The 23,995-nt window shown below is 49.9% G+C and overlaps 1 protein-coding gene across 1 annotated transcript in view; it reads left to right on the plus strand.

The window, feature by feature from the left end:
* The window catches only part of Scfd2 (sec1 family domain containing 2), a 406,746-nt gene that overhangs the window by 377,016 nt on the left and 5,735 nt on the right, over positions 1 to 23,995 (plus strand). Inside the window, exons 7-8 of the mRNA XM_005392914.2 lie at positions 3,975 to 4,109; positions 18,757 to 18,876. Of these exons, the coding sequence (XP_005392971.1) occupies positions 3,975 to 4,109; positions 18,757 to 18,876 (255 nt within the window). The remainder of the gene's footprint in view (positions 1 to 3,974; positions 4,110 to 18,756; positions 18,877 to 23,995) is intronic.

Consider the following 23,995-nt stretch of genomic DNA (forward strand, 5'->3'; position numbering starts at 1 on the left):
GAGGAGAGGGGAGGGGGAAGGAGCGAGGGAAGAAGGAAAGAAGAAAGAAAGAGTTTGGGGTGGGCAGACAATAGGTCAGTACCTATCATACCTTTATACAAACATGTGAACTACAAGTTGTTATCATAAGACAATGCAACTAAGGAGAGGTAAGAAGTATTACAGGGGTTTTCAGGCAGCTAATAAAACCATTCATGTTATTTTCTTGATTACATGATGTGTTTGTCATCTATTACTTTTCTAAATATCATGGTTTGGGGCTGGGGATTTACCTCAGCGGCAAAGCGCCTGCCTGGCAAGCGCAAGGTCGTGAGTTCGGTTCCGGTACCGGAGAAAAACCAAAATAAATAAATAAATAAATAAATAAATAAATATCATGGTTTATTTCCTTATTCTAAATAAATGCTCACTAACTACCTTAAAAAATTAAAATAAAAAAGATCTCCAACCTCCCCAGTAACACACATTAATCACCAAGTCCCCAGTGGGAAGGTGCTCAGGGAGAAGCCCTCCCCGAGCTCTGCTCACTCCGCCAGGGGCCCGGCCCGTGGGCCTGCTGTCCTGGGGCCGCACTCCCCAGGGCTTAGCCGAGAGGGGGCAGGGGGAGTGCCCAGCATCGCCGCTGTCCCTAACCTTCCGTGCCTCCGCCTTTCCTGCCTCCCCGGGCTGTGTTGGGCCCTCCAGAGCCCTGGGAGTATTCCTGCTGCCCTGGCACATGTGCCTGGCACAGAACAGAGCAGAGCGAAGTGTTGGTGCTGAGCTGGGAGCGGCCTTCATGAAGATCTCAGCTCTGCTCGGGGTCACTCCTCTTACTTCTCGTAGGAAGCTCAGCCTATGGAGAGCAGCAGCTATTTTTATTATGGTTTGAGGAGAATAGTCTTGTCTCTCTTAAATATGACAGCATTTGTGTATTTTTCTGTGATTCTGCTAGAAGTTACTTTATATAACTTGTTTTTAAAAAGTCTAACAAAATAAATGTCAGCTCCTGAAAGGACAGAATGACCTTTTACTTCTCAACTTCCTGTCATACTTTATATCAAAAAAAATTTATGCAAGTAAAATAGAGCTGAAAAATAGTAGCTGAAAACATAAGGTTTTCCTTGTTGTGTGAAGCGGGTCGTTGTTTAGCTATATGTGTCGTGGTTATGATAGCTCTGAAGTCATCACCGACTAGTGTTTTACCAGGTCTCTTCTCCTCATCTCTAAGGAACAACCCCATCTTCCAGTATGGCTGCCAGTGCTCCAGGCATCACTTCCATGTTCCAGGCAGCAGAACAGAGAAAGGGGAGAAAAGCATACTCTTGCATTTGAAAAGAGAAACTTCTGAAAGTCCTGTGTGATCCTTCTGTTTACATCTCATTTCCGGGGGCTGGGGAGTTAGCTCAGCAGCACAGCGCCTGCCTGGCAAGCGTGAGATCGTGAGTTCAATTCCCAGTACCAGAAGAAAACAAACAACAAAAAAAACCAAAAACGTACATCTCATTTCCCAGACTAGTTACATGCTCGCACCCAAATGCAATGAAGGCCGGAAAACACAGGCCTTTAGCCAGTTTATAATGTACTTTGCTAGATCTGTTACTAAGGAAGAAGTCATTTAATATTTGACAGTGCTGGTAAATATCAGCCGAAGGACTTTTCTTGGGGGAGAAACTTCAAGAGATTAAACTTTATATTTAGGAAAGTGAAGTGTCCAGGAAGGTGAAGATCAGTGAAATGCTCTGAAGAACAATTTACTGGAGCAAGAGTATTAGGTGGAACTCAGGGCCACTCCATGGCATTTTTAACAACATTCAAAATAATGTTTACTAGATTACTTTATGAATCTAGAAGTCGATCTATTAGCTTGGAAATTTTGGAAAAATAAAATAAGTATCTCCTATTAAACCTAGAGAGAGCCCTAATTAACATTTGGAGGTGCTATGCCCAATTTCTTTCCAACGCATAAGCAATTTATTACTTTTTAATAAGTAAAAGGAATCATTCTTGCTGTTTCAAATGATGTTTTAAACAATGCTTTGGAAAAAACCCATACAGTGCGAAATCTTCCTCCTGTCTTGGTTCCTCCTCTGGCCCCACTCCTTGGTCACTGCTGGTGGGAGTTTTTGTATCACTCTGGAGTTCACTTTCGTATGTTCAGCCAGTAAAACTTCATCCTCCCTCTGTCACCTTTTAGGCCAGGGCCAGCCCAGCGCTCGGCACTCACACCTGTCCCCCGTGCATCATTCTGCCTTGTTCTCTGCCCCCTCACCTGCGCGCACTTCCTCCTGGTCACACCTCTCCTCATGATAGGCGCTTTGTAACCTTTTGTTATTTCAAACTACAAATAGCCTTTTGTGGGTCTTATTTGCATATATGAGAATGTCCACAGAATAAATTTCAAGGATGGAATCGCTCGGTCAGATGCATTGGTGTGGCTGGTGGGTGTTGCCCAATTCCTCTTTATGTTAGTTGTAACAGTGCCCCCCCAACCAGGAAGGTATGGGAATTCCTGTCACTCTGTGACCTCACTGAAAGTGTATGTTTTCAGACTTTGGATTTTTGCCAGTCTGATAAGCTGTGTTTTTTTTAATCTCTTGGTATCGTTTTCGTCTGAATTTCTCTTATCATGAGCAGGTTGATCCATACCTTTACAAATCTCTTATCAGTGTTCCCGTTCAATGCTTATCCTTCACAGTCATTAATCAGGAAATTGCTGGGTACATAAAGGTCTGTTTGACTAATACACATGAAAAACGTGGAATGCTCCGCAGAGCAGATGCTATTTCTCCCCGGATGGCATCCCTAAGGAATATACCAGTATATTCCTAATGGGTACTCATTTTTATGTTGATGGTCTACACCTTGCTTTATTTCTAAGATATTTCAGAAGAACTGTAATAAAAGAAAAATAATTAAAGATACCTGTAAGAAAAGTAAGATGAAGCCAGGGACGAGGTCAATACACTAAATATCCGTGGCCATGGCTCCAGGCAACTCACATATCTGACCAGTGCAAAGAGAAAAACAGAGCTCAGGACAGGTCAGCAGTGCACTAATAGAGCCTGGCTTTTCTGGGGTGATCACAGATCACACAACATTGCGATAGAGAAAGTATGTTGCGGGAGACAGTCCTTCTGCCTCTGCCCTGTATGCTCCAGATGTGCCAGATGTGAGCAGAACAGCAATGGTAGCAACACAGCTGGACAGAAGACGGCTTAGTTAATGAGAAGGAGAGATACAAGAAGAACTTCCAGCAAAATCTTAGGGAAAGTGGAGAGAAACGAGTTCAGAAAGCGCAGCACTCAGTGAGACTGAGCTGCCTCCAAATACAACTAAATCAGGACGGGCTACTGAGGTCAGAGAGGAGGAAGGCACTTTGCACCATCTCTCACGCCATAGGAGCTGCTGTAAGCTAGCACTGCCCCAACTCCCCTGAAATTCCCACACGTCCGCGGCCCGCTTTCTTCCATGACCCCGCTCAGATTCGCTCTGTCATCTAAGACGCTGTTTCTGGCCGTCGTATTTGGAGTTGAGCTCTGTAGAGAAAGGAGGGATGCTGTAAGGCGGGTGCTGACAGCACGTTGTAGGTCAACATTCCCGTTCCTAGCGGAGGGGAGCATCCCTCCAAGAGTGTTCAGGGAAAACCACCTGCTGTCTTCTCATTCGTGTGAGATGACGGACTTGGCCTTCTAGCTCATGTCGTGCGTCAACTGTCACTTCAGGTCTGGCTGAGCAGTTAGCCGTACTGTGATTCACGCTGTAGGGAGACGTATGTGATGAGAAGGGGTGAGGCACAGGAAATCGTCCCGGCGCACTGGGGTGAAAGTTTATAAAAGAGAAAAGCTCAGTGTTGTTTTGTTGTTTTTCACACACAGAAAATCACAGGTCAATAGGAAAATAAACTAGCTTGCTTTCTTCTGATGCAAATAAAACTGTCATTTCTCTGGACAGAGCAAACAAGTGTATTTACTTACAGCATACTATTTTCTTTCCAGGCGTTCTATAAGCCATTGTTGAAGCAGGTTGTGGAGGAAATATTTAATCCCGAGAAGCAAGATCCTGTTGATATCGAACACATGTCCTCGGGCCTCACTGACCTCCTTAAAACTGGATTTAGCAGGTTTATGAAGGTAAGTAACCATGGAGAGGTAACCCTGAGTGTAGCAGCATCCCCTTCGCGGGCCGTGAAAATGCTGGCGCCCCATCACCTTGGCCAGTGCCATGTAGCTATTGCTGCTATTTGGGCTCTTCTAAAATCCTGGTAATCTCTACCTTTCGCTGATAAGCAGCCTGGCCTTGCAGGCTTCTACAGCATCTTCTGACCTGAGCACTGCGATCTTTTCTGGCCAAGATGCACAGTCTAAGGTGGGGACAGATGGCTTCCAGGAGAGCACACTGGGCACTTTTCTTATGGCCCGTGATCTCCACTTAACACGGATCCACGTACTGCGTACCAGGCTTACGAGCAGTCCTCTGCTCTTTTTTATGAGAAAATAAAACAAGATCTTATAATTAAAAAATAGGAGAATAACAATAGTTATTACATTGTGTATCATTATCTTCAAAGTAGTCACTCAGAGTACAAGACATAAAGCGAAAAGACTTTTGTAAAAGGAGAAACAGATAATAATCCTAAGCTTACTACGTGGGAGAATGAGCAACGTGTAACGAACATTACCCCAAAACCCACTTGGAAGTGACTTTCGTTTTGGTTCAGCAGACTCCTAAGTGAGGAGTGCTAGACTTTCTCTGGCTTGTGTCCGGATGGGTCAGAATGACGGAACAGCACTTGAAGCAGGGATGGAAGAAGGGAAGGTACACAAGTGGACTCTATTTTTAACCCACTGTAAAGTTTCTAAATTTAAAAGGACCTAACAAGATTACAGACTGACCCTCTAAGCTATGCCAGGATTTCAGTGGTAATAACTCTTGGAAATAACAGAATGTTTTGCCAGCTTCAAAGCGACTGTGAAATCATTAATTAATCTAGATAGATGAGCTGGTCTTTTAGAGTTGAGCAAATGCATGTTCTGGGAAAACTGCTCTCCTCCAAAAGCCAGAACACAGCCGCCAGACAATCGGACTCTAGAGCAGCGGTAAACAGGCTGGAACGGACGTGCTGGATCCCATTTTGCCATTCCCAGTAACTAGCAACTCCTGCTGCAATGCCTGGCAGGTGTATTTCCTTCTTTATTTTCTCCTAATAAAGCAATGCAGGTCCGATTCTTACAAATTATCCAAGAGCCCCTGTACTGAGTGCAAGCCTAGAGTTCTCCCCCTCCCTTCCTCATGGCTAATTTTACAGAAAGTTCCCGGATGTACACGGTTTCCAGCCTTCACTTAACGCTCTCATCCTGTCTTCGTAAGTTCAGACTTACTCCTGAAGAGAGGCAGAGTCTCAAGTGTGGACTTTCGGGTCCTGGTCAGTGGGGTCCCAGAATGGCCCAACGGCCCGCGTGTGCTTTCCCAGGCAGGCTGCTGCATTTGCAGTACAGCAGGCCCTGCACAAGAGGGTCTGGCCCAGGGCACAAGTGACAGGTGGCCCCTTCCTGCATGTTGAGGGCTACAGTGCAAAGCGGGGACTCTGGCTCAGTTCCCTGTGCTGCGATGTTCTGTGGGCGGAAAGAACCGCACACTGGCAACAGGACTCTGTGATGAACTGTGCTGAGGAAACACGGGGCCAAGCAAACTTAAGTTCTTATGTGGCGTCCAGCGACAGTATAGCCCTCTTCACATGCTCACAGGCCCTGCACTTTTCCAAAGGTGAGAACAGAAGGTATCGGGCTTTATAGCTGTGTAGTACAATGACAGCCCGCATGCATTTTCTGTCATTGTTCTATGGTGCCGGAGACGTCATGTTTTAAAGCTCCCACAAACTCAGTGGAGAGTGTTTTCTCCATCTCTTCCTGTGATCAGAAGCTCCACTGTCCTAAGCACACCTTGGCCGTAAGGTGTTTGGAGTCATCTGGGCCAGCACGGGGAAAGTGTCTGTCTCCATTGAAAGCCCCGTCGTTAAGGCTCCTGCAGAAATGCGCTCAGCGGGAGGTGTCCAAGGGGTGCGTTAAGAAGGAGGGATCTGTTCTCGCAACAGCTGTTAGCATGAAGCACTCAACATTCAGCAGCAGCTCTCTGCTCTCAACGGCCAGGGCTTCTCATCCGTCCACAGGGTGTGGCGAGAGTCTCCCTGCACTAGCCGTGAGGCTCTTTCCACCCCAACACCCCAAGGGGAGTTCTTTTATTTCTAAATGGGCCTTGGTAGCTGGCTTTGCCTGCCATTCATACAGTTAAAGAAAGTTACATATGGCCCAGGCATTCGTGATTTGAACAAAACTGGGATAAACATAAAGAAGAATAGCCAGTAGGGGTTTAAGGAATTAGCTGTGATTTTGCAGAAAACCACTGTTGTTTTTAGATGGGGGTGAAGCCGTCAGGAGAGATTTCCATTCTGCTTTAAGAGCCCTGGAGAGATGAGGGTGTAAGACACAGATGGCATCAGACATGGCCCCGGCCGTTCACCAGACTCCCTTATCCATTCTCCATTGCTTCCCACCACGCACAACCGCAGAGATAACCCGCGCTCAACACATTCCACAGGGTCCACCAAGTGGTGTCCCTCCATTCTCATGTGAATCTCTGCAGCCACTTTAGGAGGTAGTCCTGTGTTAGCCCTGTTTTCCCAGTGAGAAATCCAAGGCCCAGGAAGTGACGGAGCCAGGATTCGTGCGATTTACTCTGATTCCAAGGCCCATGATCCCAACCACAACGTTTCTCGGCCCCAGGATGCTGCCAGGCATGTTCTTGGAAGTTCAACATTCATATGCCACCAACTCGGGCTTTACTCAAGATCACTCTTCAGCGCAAATGCTTTTCTCCCCCGTGTCTGTGCGCGCACAAGATAGCAATTCAATGGTTTTGATCAAAGTGCTTGGGATGATCTGCTGGCGCCCTGTCTGTTTTTCTGGGACTAGGCCCCAGGGCACTTGTGCATTGCAGCTGAGTTGCCTCCACGCATTGCATCTCCATTCTGGAGCAACAGCCAACAGTTTTCCCTGTGTCTTTCTTGCCACTTGCTGCTCTGCTCTCTGCCTCTGGAATCTGCTCCTACTTTCTCAGCGCTAAGCCAGAAGGAGCCAGAGATGCAGAGCCTGATGAAATAGAGCTGTTCAGGCAGAGTTCTTCCTGTGCCTAGGGACTGGTGTACAAACGGGAGAATTATAGAAGTTCAACTCTCGCTGGAAGGGAGCCGAGCTGCTAGTCTGTCCCTGCTCTGTCTTTCCTCAGAGATGGTTTCAGGGATGCCGATTTGGATCACCCACAGGCAGTACCTGTAGACTATGCAGAAGACAAAGGCAGACTGAGAAGCGTGTACGAGATGAGCTGGAAAAAGCCTGCAGTTGTCCCCACAGGGTACACTACATGTCCCCTCCCAGCACGGAGTAGAAAGAGTACAGGACAGGCCGCTGTGTGTGGCTCAGGGATCGCTACCTTCTGTGCACACCCCCGCGACCACACTTACATGTTGTATTGTAATCACACACATTAGTCATCTTTCTCCAGACTAATGTTTTTCTTAAACTAATATTTTTCTAATTGTACAAGCTGATCTATTGCACACTAGCAGATCAAGATAGCAATTCAATGGTTTTGATCAAAGTTTTAAAAATTTTATTATTCTCTCATTTTCTCTTCATATATTTAAATTATAAAGATAGTATATGCTATTTTATCAAGACAAAGGAGATAAAATATGCAAAGAGATATTTACCAAATTATCGTGCACCCATGCAACCTCAAATACCTTCCCCGAGGGGAGTGAAAGCTACCAATTCTGTCTACACAACTGTGTACATACATACATATAAATAGAAACATATACAGGGAATTATGGACTATAATTATATTGATGCTAACAGTGGGCTCGTACTACACACAGTATTCTAGAAATTTTTCTTCTGAGTCAGGAAAAGATCTATATTTAAGTCAATATTTTAATATGAACATGGTAACTTTTGCTATAACTGGATGGACGTAACTGTTCCACTGCACTGGAGGGGAGCACGGAGGGAGGAACGTCCCCTATAGAGGCAATCAGACCATTCCCAGCTTGTCATTATGAATGAAACTGCAGTATTACCTCCATGTGTGTATCTTTACATAGTAACCTTATGTATGAAATAGCTTCTTAAAACCATTGAATCATTGATTCATAATCTATGTTTCATTGCAAGGTTACTAGTGTCTGATAATTTTCTAAAAATTTGTTACAACCTCCACCCTTACCAGATTTCAGAGAACCATTTTCCTGTACCCTTAGCAGCTCTGGATTTTTTTCTCCCTTTAAAATCTTAGACATCTAACAGTGGCAGTGTCACCTCATTATTGTTCTTGACTGTAGTCAGGATTTTTATGGAAAGGAGTGGGATAGACTGCATCAGAGTTCATCGCGTCTCGTGAAGTAAAGCAGAACAACCTAGTCACGTATAAGATTAAAGTGTTTTTCTAACCACGGGTCACACTTGAATGCGAAAGCCATGGCTGTGAGAATGGGAGTCTGAGTTAAGCTTTGTTCCCTTCTGCATCCTCAGCCCCTTGGGACCTTTGTGGGCCTTGCATAGAGGAGGCGCTGACTGAAGGTGGAAGAGTAGCAAGGTTAGTCACCGTGGCCCTGTCGGAGTGCTTACTCAGAAGACAGCACAGCTTTGAGTCTTCCCAACACCAGAAGTGCCTCCTATCCACGCAGCTGTATCCCAGGGTCCCTGGTGAATGCCTGAAACCACAGTGCCAAACACTTTATGTGTTAATTTTTCCTACATACACATACACCAGCCTTATACCTTCTCATCCTATCTAAGCACGTATCACACACTGTAGCCATAAATTTTGCAGTTTGTAGTCTGACGGTAAAAGCACACTCTTTTTCTTTACAATTGCACAGAAGATTTATTCTTAGCATATATCTTCGCAACTTCAGCATATGATTTTCTTATTAAGTCAAGGACTTTCATGTTTTAACTTAAGTGAATCACTTCATAACTTCTCTTTAGCATAGCTAAATTACCAGCATGAATGCTCTTGTGCTTCAGGGCTACTATTAAATAGAATAAAGACTGCCTGGACACAAGCCCTGCGCCGCTGCCACAGGTGGCCTGACAACCCACAAGGCTGCTAAGCGGCGAGCAGGTGTGGAGCGTCTCCAGTGTGGATATCTTGGACAAAAGGCTGTTTCATATCCGGGCAGGACAGAGCAGGACAACCTAAGATTTCATCCAACTACACAGAATTGCCTGCAGTGTAAAACTTACAAGTTACTTATTTCTGGAATTTTCCATTTCATATTTTCAGACTACAATTAATTACAGGTAACTGGGACCATGAAAAGCAAAACCTAAGATGGGATGGGGGCTACTGTATGACCCTGAGTCCCGAGGCTACGTTTCAACAATTTAAAAAAACAGCGTTAGAAAGGGGGAGCAGCCCCATCAGTCCACGCCGGTGACCGGCGGAGGAGGCTCACCCGCCTTCCCAGCAGCTGCTCGACAAGGGCGCGCGGTTCTCGGCAGCCACGCGCATGCTCCACCCTCGTGCACGGACGTGTCAGAGGAAGTTGAGGATCTCATCTCTCCCAACACCGCAGCACAGAGAGCTGCTTCTTCCAACCTCTCAGTGGCGCAGGAAAACAAAAAAGGAGCAAAGGGCCTACTTTTATAGACAGAAATAAAATGAGTTGAGAGGAGAAATGTCCTAACAGAGTGATCAGATAGAAAAATGAGTTATACCAGGAGAGAGGCAAGGTTATCCTTTCTGCTTAGCATCTTTTTTTGTTTGAGGCCACGCCCCCATGGACCCACCCCCTCCTACCAGGCTTCACCTCCGAACATCACGTTTAGCTGTAAACTCACCAGTGATGATTAGCACAGCCCCATGATCCAGTCAACCCCAGAAGTCCCACGGGCGAGCTCTTGCCATCTAAACTAGGACATCGTGCACCCCTGTACGGAGCTGGCGCCCAGGCCTGTAGTGCACACAGCATACGCGTTGGTAAGCAAGGGAGTGAGATACAACACCACCCTCAAGAGGCCACAGCATTGCCAAGTTCAGGAGCGATTTGCTCCGGCCAGAAGGACACAGGGCGAGTGCTCTTTCGTTATGTATGGGGGAACCCATGTTCATAAGGCTGTCCCGTGGTTTCCCAGAACCTATTTTACTCCCCACTGTGACTCTGACTTGAGCTCCTCAGTTGGGGGTATAGACTGTCCCTCCTGGGACAGACGGTGGGGTGTGGTAAGATGCTGTACGTGTGCCATGACAGGATGGATCAAGACACAGAGGCCAGCACAAGTAGACCCGGGCCAGCCAGAACGCAGAGGCAGGCCCAAAGTGACGTGAGCCCTGGCTCCCCCGGAGCAGTCGGCAGTGCAGTGCCCGTGTGCTCCTGGTTTGCTGCTGCACCTGAGGCGGCCTTGGCGCTGTAGGGAGTAGAGGAGCCTCCCTCCTGGACACTGGGAGATGACTCACGAAACTCAGTCTTATCACGCATACTTCTGTAGGCAGCAATAGCTAAGAAAAATACCTGTGTCTAAAACTCTCTGCACCCAACAAGTCTCCATGAGCAGGGAAGAGAAGGCAGCAGGGTTTGCCCTATGGGAGCCAGAACTTCATTTGCACCCTGCTGCACCTTGATGGGCCACTTCGTCTGTAGCAGTCTCCTGCAGAGTCCAGAGAGAGGTTTCCTTCCCTCGTGTGATTATCTATTGCCGCAAGAGAAGCTGCCTCGAAATATTGGCTTACAATGACTGCTCCATTTGCTCATAAGTCTGCCCTCGGGAGAAAGCCAGCTCAGGAGGGCAGGATTCACCTCCCTTGAGGGTGATTCATTCACCTGGTCAGTAAGCTGATGCTGAGGACCTGTTGTAGCTCAGCCAGGCCTCTGGGCCGCAGCCTCAGTTCCTTCCGTGTAGGCCTCTCACAGGCCTCCTCCCGGAAAGCAGCTGTATTCCAGGGGAAGCTTCCTGAGAGCCAGGTGGAAGGAGAGTGAATTTTATGACCTACCCTCAAAAGTCACCTTGTCCCGCTTGCACAGCACTCTGAACTGGAAGCAGTCACTTATGCCCACTTAGTTTCAAGGGGAGGGGACATTCACTCTTCTTCTTGAGAAGGGCCCGAGGGGATCTGGAGAAAGAAGGAGGAAAGGAGAGGGGAGGCTGAGGAGGGAGGGTAAGAGGGTTAAGGTGGCCTTAGGTACCAGTTCCCCCGGATGAGTGTAAGTGTACCAATAAATCATACACTAATGCAAAATAACTTTAGAAAGAAAGAAGAAGAACAGAAAATATTGTGATGGTCACGTTTAGAAAACATGATCTGCTCTCAACCTAAATACACATTTGGCTCTTCTGCCCGGCAAGGACAGCATTTGGCTGACCCTAGGAGTTTTCCCTCTGATCTAGAAGCCATCAAAAACTTCCGTGCTCTGACCTGGTTTTAAAATATGTGAGCCCAGAAAGGCTTTGATAATGAAAGACTGCTTGTTATTTGTGCGTAATGTTTCTTAGTAATGTAATCTCAAAAGAAGGAGAGAGAGACAGAGAGAGAGAGAGAGAGACAGAGAGAGAGAAAAAAAGAAGAAAGAAAGAATGAAGAAGAAAGGAAGGAAGGAAGGAAGGAAGAAAGGAAGAAAGAAAGAAAGGAAAGAAAGAAAGAAAGGAAAGAAAGAAAGAAAGAAAGAAAGAAAGAAAGAAAGAAAGAAAAAGAAAGAAAAAGAAAGAAAAAGAAAGAAAAAGAAAGAAAAAGAAAGCAAGCAAGCAAACTTCCTGCTAAGAAGCCGAGCCGTGGAGCTTTTGTCTCCTGAGTTTGCTGGTGAACTCGGTCTGCCTGTAAGCCGGACAAGCTGGGGAGCAGAGCAAGGATGCCCACGAGATCACGCTCCCTGCAGTTCTGAGAAGGTGCTCACGTCAGCTGGGTGCCCTTCTCCACCAGAGGATAGACTTGTGCTTGCGGCATGGAGCTGCCAGCCTGAGAAGGTGGCCAGGGAAACCTGCGAGGGCGATTCTGTCAAAGCGGGAGAGCTGACACCGTCGGAGCTGGATGTTCTTTAAGCAGCCTGCTTGCTTTCTGAAGTCTTTCTGCACAGAGCACCTTGAGCTCCTTAGAGAAAAGCTTGATAGTGATCTAATAAATAAATCAAAACAGACCTTCCCCCTCTGGCTGGAACAGTAATTTAATTTTAAAACTAGCATGGCTAATAGGCAGCACTTTTAAAGTGTGTTTCTGGAATTCGTGGTTTGCGTTTCAGGCTCCTTCAAGTAATGTATTTTATATCTACTCCGTGTGTTTGGACCTCAGTTGGTTTTGACTAAAGAACACAATTTGTCAAGATGTTTTCTCTGCTGGAATCAGCACAAGGAGGCTGAATTTTATCTGAAGCAGCACGCAGCCCTTTTCCCTCCTTTTCCCTCCTTTTGTATACGCTTTTTTAGAAGTTTTTGCTGTTCTTAGGCCATTTCTTATATTTCCATGATTAATTGGAAAAAAATGAGATTTATGAAGAAACTCAAAGCAGCTCCACTGATATCCCTCCCCAGAATCTGAATGATTTGACAGCTCCGCTGCCTTAGGGGGCAACAGAGAAAGGCCGGCTGGAGACATGGAAGGGTGCTGTGGTGGCCCCCCAAAAGCTTGTGAGGGTGAGGCAGTAACAGCTGGAATTCCTTCAGTTGCAATTAACATGCCAGCAGGTTGCAGTAACTTTAAGAAGGACAGTGTGTTTTGAGGACCGAGGGGTGAGGGGTATCCCAGGGAACCCAAGGACAGCAGTGCAGTGGGCATCAGGAGGGACTGGACTAAGAACTAGAAAGCCACCGGAGTGCCGGCAGTCTGCACGTCTCCCCTGTCCTGCGGAAGACGCTGGACAGTGCCCAGAGTGCTGTAGGTGCTCAATAAATACTAGCTGAATGCATGGCTGAGTGGCCGTGCCTCAGCTTTTGGTCCTTAAAACAGCAGCTTTGCCTGAGCCTTCCCTGACCTAGATCAAGTCCTGGCTCCCCGGGAAGAGGCTGTCATTGCCCCCCCGCCCCGGCTCAAATCTCTGTCCAGCCAGCTGTGTGGAGCAGCAGGATCGCGCTGCGTTTCAGGGCTGCCAGGGACCCACTTGTCCGTGTGGCAGGGAAGCATGCTGGCTTGTGGCTGGATAGACACCGGAGCGGTTCTACAGCGGAGGTGAAGGGTACTTTGGACAAAGGATGGAAGTGCTAGGTCTTGGGTGAAGTCTCCCGTCAGCCTCTAGCCGTGAGGGCCGGACAGACCTTGGAAGTCATCTAACCAGCTCCTCACTCACACAAGACAGCAAGAGTCGGAGAAACCGCTGGCGAGGCCGTTACGCTTCCTGGCATTTCTGACAAGAGGAGAACATCACAACTCTCACGTGTGCTGATTAATGCGTACAAGTCCTGGCGGCCCCTTAGCAGCACCGTCTGTACTCGTCGTTTATGCTTTCTTCTTAATTTGCTGTACACTCTGAGGAAGGGTTTGACTTGTGTCCGCTGCTAAATGTGTTCCATAACTCCTGGTGAGCTGGATGTTGGAACAAATTCAGCAGAAACAAAATCTTGACTTAGGCAGCGTGTGCGCTTAGCCTGACAGTGAGCGATGACTGAGAGCGTCTGCGAGGCACTGTCTGGTAAGAGAGGAGCGGGGATTGGCCCGACACCGTCCCCGCCGCGGTGCAGCTCAGCCGCACAGCTCAGCCTCTTGGGGAAACGGACACGAATGTTGCAGAGCACAGGAAGCGAGAAGGGAGCTGTGAGAGCACGGAGGAGACGCATCGCCAGGGAGTCTGAGCAGCCCCTGGGCCTTTGCGTGCCGTCAGACCTCGGGGGCGGGACAGAAGGGTGACATGGGAGTCTCAGGCAGCTCCCAGAGGCTGAGGCCGAGGTGCAGGGTCGGGAAGGAGAGGACATGAAGACAAAGATGCGCGAAGGCTGGACCAGGAAGGGCTAGCGACTGAAACTTGACCAAAAGCGTGAGGCGCTATCAGATAATTTTCAGGAATTCTGTGACGGCTTTATGCGAACGGGAGAAGCGAGGCTGGCCGGCAGCGGGCGGGTGGGCAGGGAGGAGCGGCAGGTCTGAGCTCAGGCAGGGCCGAGAGTGAGAGTGCGGGGGCAGCACTGGAGGACCCCACGGGCCTGGGGATGGAGCGGGTGCGGTGGTGAGTGAGAGGGAGTGGTCCGGGCTTGAGAAGACCGTGACCCTGTTGACCCCAGGCACTATCTCTGATCAGGAGGCAGCAGTGGAGAGAAGGCAGGCTGTATTCTAGGCGTGTGGAGTTTGGGAGTCTGCGCGGCTCACCAGAGCCAACAGGAGCAAGCTCGAGCCACCGGCCTGAGTGAGGTGCTGAACTGTGGGCAGGGCTGGAGCTGCCCGCGGAGGTGCTAGGGCAGGACCAGGCAGGCGCGAACAGGTGACAGAGCAGGGGCAGCAAGAGAGCCACCCCGGGAGGGCCCGGGAAGAACAGGCGGAGGCTAGGGACATGGGAAGCGCAGGGTGGGCATGGAGAAGTTTCAGGAAGGAGGAAGCTAGCGAGTGCGGCGGGGAGGCCAGTCAGCCACCCAGCTGCATGGCAGCGGGGAAGCCCCACGACCGCCTGGCGGTTGGCTGGCGTGTCTACACACTACGCGTGAGAGCTTTAAGAGGTCAAAGCACGTAAAAATGCTTTTACTTTGAAGACTTTGCTTCTAATGGCAGTGTATAGATAGCAAGGTAGAACTTTTACAGCTCAGCAGTGAGATAGACTTGAATTCCTGTCTTGACCCTGTAGCCATTTAGATGGTGACCTTGAACTAAGTTATTTTACCCTACATGCTCCAGTGTCCTTAGCTATAAAATTAGCACCTCCTCCTTCTGCATAGACTGTAGGGATTACCTAGCACAGTGCGTGCCCCTCCCCGCCTGCTTTCCCTCCGTGGCACTCACCACCTCCCGCAGTTACCGGTGTACCTTCTATGTTCATTCTCCATCCACTGAAAGATAAGCGCTGTGACGGTGGGGTTTTTTCTGTTTAGTGCACCGATACCTCACACGGCATCTGGCCCCCGTACGTATGCGTTGTGTGGATGGATAAATGAATAAGAAATGTGGCGCTAGACATGAAGCGTTCGGTGGCAGGGGTGGTGGTGTTATTCACTCCCCTGGTATAAGAAGGACCGTTATTAAGGCAGCATAATCTGCAGGGCTTAGCCCCTTTAAGGCCCGTGCCCCGCTTCTGCTTTGCACAAAGCATTGCTCACTGCTGCAGAGGAGGGGACCTGACCTTGCCTGCTCCGGGGACAGGTGACTCCCAGATGGAGAGAAACTGAGTGAAGGTGCTCAGGTGGGGGGCAAGTGGGCGGCAGGGCTCCTCGAACTCCTGGAGCTTCCAGAAACCCTTCTGACAGCCGCAGCCCTGGCAGCCGATCTGGACATCAGAGAGCTCCCCCCAGGCCCATGCCTGGGGAGAAGGCCTGCAGCCTCTGCTGCAAAGCCCAGGACCCTGTGGTGAAGGGAAACCGCCTCCTCTGACCAGAGCTGATGTCTTAAAGTCCCAGGCAGTGAAGGGTAGAAAATGAAAGAAAGGTCACTGACTTGCTCTACTCCTCTCTGCATTTGCACTGGCAAAAATGATGCTTAAATCTTCCATCCACAGCGCATCACACCATGAACTAGCATGCACACAGGACTCAGCCATGCACGGCTGCTTATGCAAAGGGCTCTGCTTCCCTGTAGCCTGCTGACTTGATGCACTCTGAAGGAAAGTCTGGCATCAAAAAATAAATCTAAACTGAAAGCAAAGTAGCAAACAAACACTCACATGCATTCATTGGACCCATTTGTTTGTACCCAACCAACATTTTCTCCCGCTTAGCCCCAGGACATAGTTCTTTCTTTGTTGTTACTATTCGTTTCTTTCTTCATCGTCCAGTACACCCTTCCAAGCACATTCCAGCCATGTACTTTAGATTCCAGACCGTCTTATGGAAAGCATATGTTTTGGGGAACATATTGTACCATGCTGAAGCCTGGAGCCAAATGTATTTCTGTCCCAGGATTAAGTGAGAAACAACAGTTGTTTGTGTGGCTGGGAGGAATCTTGGGGTTAATTACACTGCCGGATGAACCATGCACAAAACAGACTTTCTGAAAGGTCTTTAAGAAAGAGAAGGGTATCTCTTATTGACCTGTGTATCTCATTCATTATTCATTCATCTACTTTATTCATGTAACACACACCGAAGGTTTACCACGTGCTAGTTTACGTGCTTAGTGTTGAAAATGTAAGGGAAATGTGCTCAGTTCCTGGCCTTCAGGAGCTCAGAGTCTGGAGGAGGAAGCAGTTCTTTCCAGACAATGGATGGGTTTGCCAAGGCCAAGATCCCAAGGGGAGTCTGTGACTCCGGTCGTGGGCGGGAGTCAAGGGATGATTGGGGAATTTCTCAGAGGAGGGGATGCTTTCAAGAGAGAATAACAGGAGAGAAGGCAGAGGTATCACAAACGGAGAAAACTGTATGTAAGGCACTATGACATAGGGGCAGGCAAACTATTTAATAACTGCAATGCTGTGGGGAAGGACAGGCCCGAGCCTGGTGTGGCCCGGATCGAGTCTGTGGGCTGCAGACCCTTGCTGCTGCTGAGGAAGCCTCCTTGGTGTGCGAGTGAGCGAGGAAGTCATAGCAAACACGCTGAGTGTTAGAACGGTGGCCACCCTCGGGGAGGTGGAACAGGACGTGCCTGAGAGGCTCTCCGGTGCTGGTCACACAGATCCGTGTACTTTGTGAAAATAAAATGACCTATACCTTTGTGATAAATTACTTTTCAGTACCTGTCTTCAATAAAATGACATATATCCAACCAAATGTTAAAAAAAACCCAAATAACCATACATTCTGGCGTGGCACTGGTCACTGTGAATGAACGGCTTTGTGTGTGTGAAGTAGATAAAATGGAGATGTAAATCAAACCCACAGGACACATGCTTAGCATCCTGAAAGAAGCAGTTTGAACTTGCTCCCTGGAGCAATGAGAAACGGTACAAAGATCTGAGCATGTGGCAGAGCTGAGGAGCGCTTAGAACTGTGCCCTGGCTCCACATTTACAGTAGCTGCTTCAATATCTTCATCTGCAGAATGCACCAATAGTTGTGTTTGCTTCTGAGGATATTTTGAGAATTTTAAAAGGTAATGCACAAAAACAGTTGGCATACTCACTATAGCCCATGCTCTGTATGTTGAAAAGCTTACTAGGCAGAAAAGAGACTCATAGCAGGAAGGGACAGAAGGCTGCGGCAGTAATCTGGGACTGAGCAGGCAGCGGGAGTTAGGGACGTGTCGGTAACTTTCAGGGGTGCAGTGGGCTTGATCAGGGAGATGGGAGAGACATCAACGTCTAAGATGGTTCCAGTTTGGCGCAGGTGACTGCAAAGGTGGTGATGTTAGGAATTCCAAAGAAGGTTAGATTTGAGAGAGAATTGAGTATCAAACTTGAAGCCTGTTGAGTTTAGGGACCTGGCGAGGCTCCCGGGTGGTAATTTCCAGTGAGCCCCACAAGATGCTTGACCTGAAGACATAGATGTGGGAAGTATACAAAGGACGGTTGAGGGCAGATGGGAAACTTGAGTCCTTCAGGGAGGCTGAGTGCAGTGAGAAAAGCAAGGGGCCAAAGACGGAGCCGCAAGCAACGCTGACATTAAAGAGACAGACCAAAGGGGAAAGCCTATGGAGAAACCAGAAAAGAAACAAAATCAGAAAGGTGGAAGGACAACAAAAGAATGTTGTCATGGTAGCCAACGAGGGTGTCAGTGACGGTGACAAATGCCACGGTAATGTCTGTCAGATGAAGACAGACGTCCACTGACGCTCTAACACAGTGGCCATCAGTGGCCTCGGCGAGAGCAAGTCAATGCGCTGTGGTGATGGTGGGACCACAGCAGGGCTGCTGCTGATGTGCGGTGCAGGGGTTAGGAGTGATCTACAGCGCAGTCAAGGAGAAGAAGACAGCAAGCCCTTGGGAGGGGTACAGCGTTGTCTTCCTGAGGGTAAGCTTCGTAACTTTTCCCACAACGACCTATTCCGAGGATCTGTAGATTCCCCCTTCCCTCCCTCCCATTCCCTAAGCTGCTCACGGAAAACGTAAAGATGATTAGAAGGCGTGCCTGAGCGCCTGGCTTTCCAGAGACCCCTTCAGACGATCTGAGCTTGAAGTCCGTCCCAGGCTGCGGCGCCCTTGAGGATGGGCTGCGGCTCCCTCATCGTGGTATGACCCTCCACTGCCACCTGCAAAGAGCTCTGCTCGTGCCGTGGACGTCTGGGTCGCACCCAGCCTGTGCCAAAACCTGCCCTCAGTACGCTGGCAGCTCAGCAGTGGGCCAGGCAAGGCCTGCCCTGGTTGGGTTTCTGGTCAAGGGAAGAGAGAGCCAGCAAGGACACAAACGCACAACAAAAATCACGTCCGCAGGGCGCTGTGCAGACATGACGGAAATGAACACACTGAGTGTCACAGGAAAGCGAAGTTACGCCGGGACCACAATTGTGATGAACAAACGCGCCCGGCTCCTTGAGCTTTCCTTTCGGTGCATCTTATGTAAAAGCCTGTACCCACGCGCCGTGTGCCTCGTCGTCCTGGTCAGTGAGGGCGCCAGCACTGTCCCCTCTGATGGCTCGTAAACCCGGTCTCCACGAGGCTTGTTTCTCCCGCCTGCACGGCCAGGCGGCAGCCCGGGGCTCCACCTGATGCTGGTTTTCCGCTTTGCAGGTGAGCCGGCCTCATCCCAGTGACCACCCGCTCCTGGTACTCTTCGTGGTGGGCGGCATCACAGTCTCCGAAGCCAAAATGGTCAAAGACCTTGTGGCATCCCTGAAACCAGGAACCCAGGTACGGAGTCGTGGGTGACTTGACGAGAGTCGCGTCGGGCTGGAGAGGGCAGGGGAGGAGGGCACTGCCCTGCCTGCCTTCTCTCCTGCGTGCTGGTGCCCATGTCACCTTCTCCTGCCTGCCTGAGGGCCAGCCATGCTCCTGGCCAGACCCGGGCGGACAGCCCCTGGCCACTGTCCTCCTCCATCGCCGGGGCGCAGTTCCCCATGACAGGTGAAGCTCCCAAGCTCAGCACATGAGCCAAAGTGGAATCCCCGTGGTGTGCGAAATAAACTACTCCGCAGAGGGGTTAGGCAGGGAGAGGAGGGGAGAGCTCTTTTCCCAGCCCCTCCGGCCTAGGCCGAGGCCGCAAGGCCGAGATGCTGTCCTTCCCACCTAGGGCACGGCTTCTCTAATCAGTGCTCAGTTACCCCACAGTTTGCTCTGCTTCCCAGGTGCTAGGTAACAGGGTGACTCCAGGGCCCTCCTCCCAACTATGGAGATGAGGGCACGGCGCCTTTTCAGGACAGTAACTGGGGTGTAGTTTTCTCCTCTCTACTTCCAGCAGGTCCCAGAGAACATAGACTCTGAGTTTTCAGGCCTGAATTCTCATCCTGCCTCTGCCTTTGACACGTCAGGCGATCTGGGAGAGAAAAGCCCCAGCTTTCTCCATTAGGAAACGGTGTACCCGGTTGTGACTCCTCAGTCGGCTAGGTCTGAGAAGGGGCTTCTTAGCATAGCTGCCCCCCACCAGCGCCCCCAGGTGTCCTCACCACTATTATCTGCCCTGCTCTGCAGCAGGGTGAGGCTCATGGCCTAGGAGAAGGCCTTCCGGAAAGGAGAGCCTCTGCCCTGCAGGCTGCAGTCTGGCTGGGGTCACAGAGCCTGCAGCTCGCTACAGTTTAACGTCTTTGCTTTAGTGCATTCCGCAAAGACACCCTGGGAGGGATGTGAGAATAGCTGGTGTGCCTGGGAGATGGAGTGCGGGCATCAGAAAAGCAAGACAGTGAGGAGGAAAAGCCAGAGTGCACTGCTGGGCTGGTCACCTCTGCAGGGAGCCGAGGCGCAGTCCTGGGCCCTGGAGCCAGGTATGGCATGTTTCAGCATTGTCATGCCACAGGACAGGAGCCTGGGCATCTTCTCCTCAGCTGTCACCTCCCCGGTTGAGTCTTGCTTCTGGGATGGTCTCTTTCCAGCCCTCAAGGTCACACTTTGTGCCACCTCTACATGTCACTGGGCAGCTTTTCATGGCTCCCAGAAAGCCATGCAGTGCTTCAGATGGGGTGCTGGCTCGTGCTGGGGACTGTCTGTACAGCTGCGGAGAGTCAGACGGCGGGGGGGAGGTGTCTGGTCCAGCCCTGGCTGCCTGGGTGGTGCTGTGACCTTTGTGTCCTGCCTCTACCCGCAGCTGTGTGTGTCCACATAGCCAGCCCTGGGTCCCCACTTTCCCCTTGTGACGTCCCACCTGTGACTCCAGGCCCCTCCTCCATCTCTGCTGCATCCCAGAGATGAAGCCCTACCCTGCCCACTACCTAATTTGTATCTGCTGACCAGGTCTCCTCAACCAAGCATGAACTCCATGAGGACACAGGCGGGAGCCTCCCAGGCCTGAACACGTGGCAGGAGCCCAGTAAACCTGGTGGTTCAGTGGGGGTTTTGTTTCCTTTCTTCCTTCTTTCCTTTCTTTTTTCTCTTCTCTTGAGACAAGGTCTCTCTATACAGTCCAGGCTGGCCTTGAACGCACCATGTAGGCCAGGCTGGCCTCAGACTCATCCCGGTCCTCTATACCCAGCTAGGTCTGGTGGATTTATTGACTCCAAGAGAACTGGCTTTGTGGGCACATCCTGTGTTGTTGAGTGACCGGGCCACCTGGTGCTGTCCAGAGGACCTAGGCCCTGTTGGTGTCCAGATTCCAGCTAGCGAATGGGAGCTGGGTATTTAGGGAGCTCGAGTCGGTGCTTAAGAGGAGCGACTAGTCAGCTGTAACCATTTCTGCTGTTGTTATTACTGCCCGTTACGGTCACAGCTGGTGAATTTTCTGATAAATTGTTCAATTCTGCCTCATTTAGGACCCTCTCTGTCAACAGTGTTAAGGATCTGTTCAGGGAGTAATTGCCTTTTTGAATAAGAAATTTTTAAAATCAGCAGTCACCCTTCTTGTTGCTCCTCATGTGGTGAGCTAAATGTTTACCTCCTTAGAACAGTGATGCCTTGTAACCGCCTGACAGACACGGTAATCCCCAAGCTAAAAGGATAAAATGCAGACATTTTCAAAGCCCTGTGGCCTGAGTTTAACAACAGAGACGCATGATCTACAGTGGCTTTGCTGCTACCTGACCCTGTGCGCAGTCATCTGCAGAAAGAGCGTCTCAGAATGTCGGGCTTAAGGAGCAGCCCTAACTGCTGCTTATCCTTTGTGCCAAAAGCTCCGCTTCCCTGAAAAACTAACAGGCCCTAGGAAGATTCCCAAGGCAGCAGGAAAGCAGGTGGGTTCTTTGTCATGGTACCCTTTGTCTGCCTCCACATGTGTGAAGCAGGGGATTACCTGGATCCTGGACAGAGCGATGTCTGCTGAGCTCATCCCTCCCTTCCCCACAGCTCCTGCACAGCAGCAAAAAGCAGAGCTCTGCTTCTCGCTCTCAGAAGCACTGTGAAAAGGAGGCCTTGCTTTCTGAGCCGCATTTGAAACAGCATGTGTATAGCTCAGCAATTCCATTGCTGGGACAGATGACCTGATAGCCACCGCTTCCAGGAGGAGAGGTTTCGTTTGCATTACGGTTGCAGAGGTTTCAATCCATGGTTGATCAGCTCTGAGATGGAAACACCGTGTGAGGAGAACATGGAAAAACAAAATTGTTCACTCCACGGTGGCTGGGAAGCAGAGCAAGGGAACAGCACCAGAGACCAGATATAGTACCCTCTGTAATGTCACTGTGATCCACCCAGAAGTGTGCTTTACTAGTCCCCAGCCAAGTTGACCGTTCACCTTAACCCTCACAGCTTGTGTGCCAGTTACATTATGTGCCAGACTCAGACTTCTGTTGGGAGCACACAGGACCTATTCGGACAGGTGGGGTTGTAGAATCAGCATGCCAGTGCACCATCAGACGCACACCTTTGACAGGAGGTCAGCTCCAGCTTGAGTATCCACTTGACCAGTGACTATAAACACAGCTTACAGTTTACAGCCTTTCTACTGCTGCGTATCTCCAGGGGTGAGGACCACCCCCTACTTCAACCTGCTTGAGTCTGCAGGCATCCCTCTGAAACTTGTCCCCTCTAGACACGGCCTGAATGGCCTCCCCGGAGCTCACTCACCGGTACTTTCCAGCTCTCAGGCCACACAGAACTTAAAAGAAACGGGGTTCATCCATCCTCTACCTGACACTTACGCAGACCACAACACCGGCCCCTGTCCTACCGCAAACATTCTCTTCAGTTCCCACAGCCACTCCACTCGTGCCTGCGGTGGACCTGAGGTCCCGGATGGAGGCTGCTGTCATCAGCATCAGTTTGTCTCTCTTGCTCCCACACAATTAGAACCAAATCCATCCCATTGGTGTGGACTGAGCAGTGCAGAGGAAATCGGGGCCACCTCCGTCTCATCCCCACATGGCTTCGGTCTTGGTTATTTTTCTCACTGTTGAGACAAAATACCCAACACCCAAAGGTAAAGGAGGGCGGTTCATTTGGCTCACAGTTTGTAGAGGTTTCAGTCCATAGCTGGTTTATTTGGCTGGCTCCAAGGCAGGGTGGTATGGCAGAGGGCATCGCAGAGGATAAATAGTCCAAGGCAAAGCAGAGCAGGAAGAAAGCAAGTGAGAAGCTGTGACCCTCTTTCTGCACCTTATAGCTTATCCAGGGTGGGACACTCACACCCAGGGTAGGACACCCTTAATTCTACCCAGAACTATGCCAAATGAAGCATGGACTAACTTTATAATCACACACCCTCCGTCCCAGCATCACACACTTGAGACGCAGCCACCTCACGAATGCTTGTTAAATGTCCAACACTGAACAGTAAAAACTTTACACATGTTTTCATGGCCTAAGAGAGAAGAAGCTTTTCTGAGAAAGACCATACAAATCACACCCATCTATTGATTCATACCGAGTACGGACAATTCAAACCACTTTATCTTTTGTAACTATTGCTATTGATCCGTGTCTTCTCAATTCTGTATCAATTCGATCATCTCTTAAATTAGATTAACGGATTATCCAGCGAGTGTTTAGTGAGCACCCGTGCTGTGCTCAGTGAGCACTGTTCTTTGTGCTGGGATAGGGCAGCGGCCAAGCCAGGCAGACTCCTGCTTTCATGGCGCCTCCACCCCGCCAGGATGTGAAGACAAGGGATACAGGCAGGGACTGTGGTGAGGAGCCAGAAGAGCCTCCTTTAGGTGGCCCACACTTCTCAGGAGGCGAGGGCTTTGGATCTGAGATGTGGAGAGCATTTGTGGAGCATCTATCCAAAGGGAGCTGATCAGATGCTCTGAGCACAGAGCAAGAAGGACGGCGTGAGCCACAGGGGACCAGCCGCCGCGATCCCATCTGCTGCGCTGTAGTGGGGTCGTGTCTCCTGGGCTCTCCCTGCCTGCGCTTGCTGAGAGGAAGTAGGCGAAGTGGAAAAACTCTCCCTTCCTGGCTGCAAGAAGTCCTCCCTGACTCAGCTGAGGAAGGCACGTCCCAACGCCCGCCCCAAGCAGCCGCAAGAGCACGGTGGGTGTGTTCCAGGCTTCTGCAGTGCCCCTGTGCCGGCCACCAGCCCCTCTCCGCGCTGCTCGCTGCCAGCTAGCTCCAGTCGGCTGAACTGCGCATCTGGGTGGTAGCTGCAAGGCCAACCGAAGCCTGGAATTGTGAGAAGGAAATAACAGGAAGGAACTCTCCCAGGAAGTACCGGGAACATCCAGCTCAGGCGGAAGGGGAGGCCAGGTGGGCAAGCCGACCCTGCCACCCCTGCTCTTCACAGGCGGCAGGTCACCTACCCACACATTCGTGCGGTTCTACCTTTCTGCAGTTGAATGTTTTGTGAGGATGGAATGTTTTTAAAGTAGATCTGGAAATATGTTCATGCACACACGATTTTGCAGTTTTCGGGTTTCAAGGAGAGCTCAGACTTGCCTCCAGGTTATTTTTG

The sequence above is a fragment of the Chinchilla lanigera genome, unplaced genomic scaffold, assembly GCF_000276665.1.
Source record: "Chinchilla lanigera isolate Chin_1 unplaced genomic scaffold, ChiLan1.0 scaffold00046, whole genome shotgun sequence".
Classification (NCBI taxonomy): Eukaryota; Metazoa; Chordata; class Mammalia; order Rodentia; family Chinchillidae; genus Chinchilla; species Chinchilla lanigera.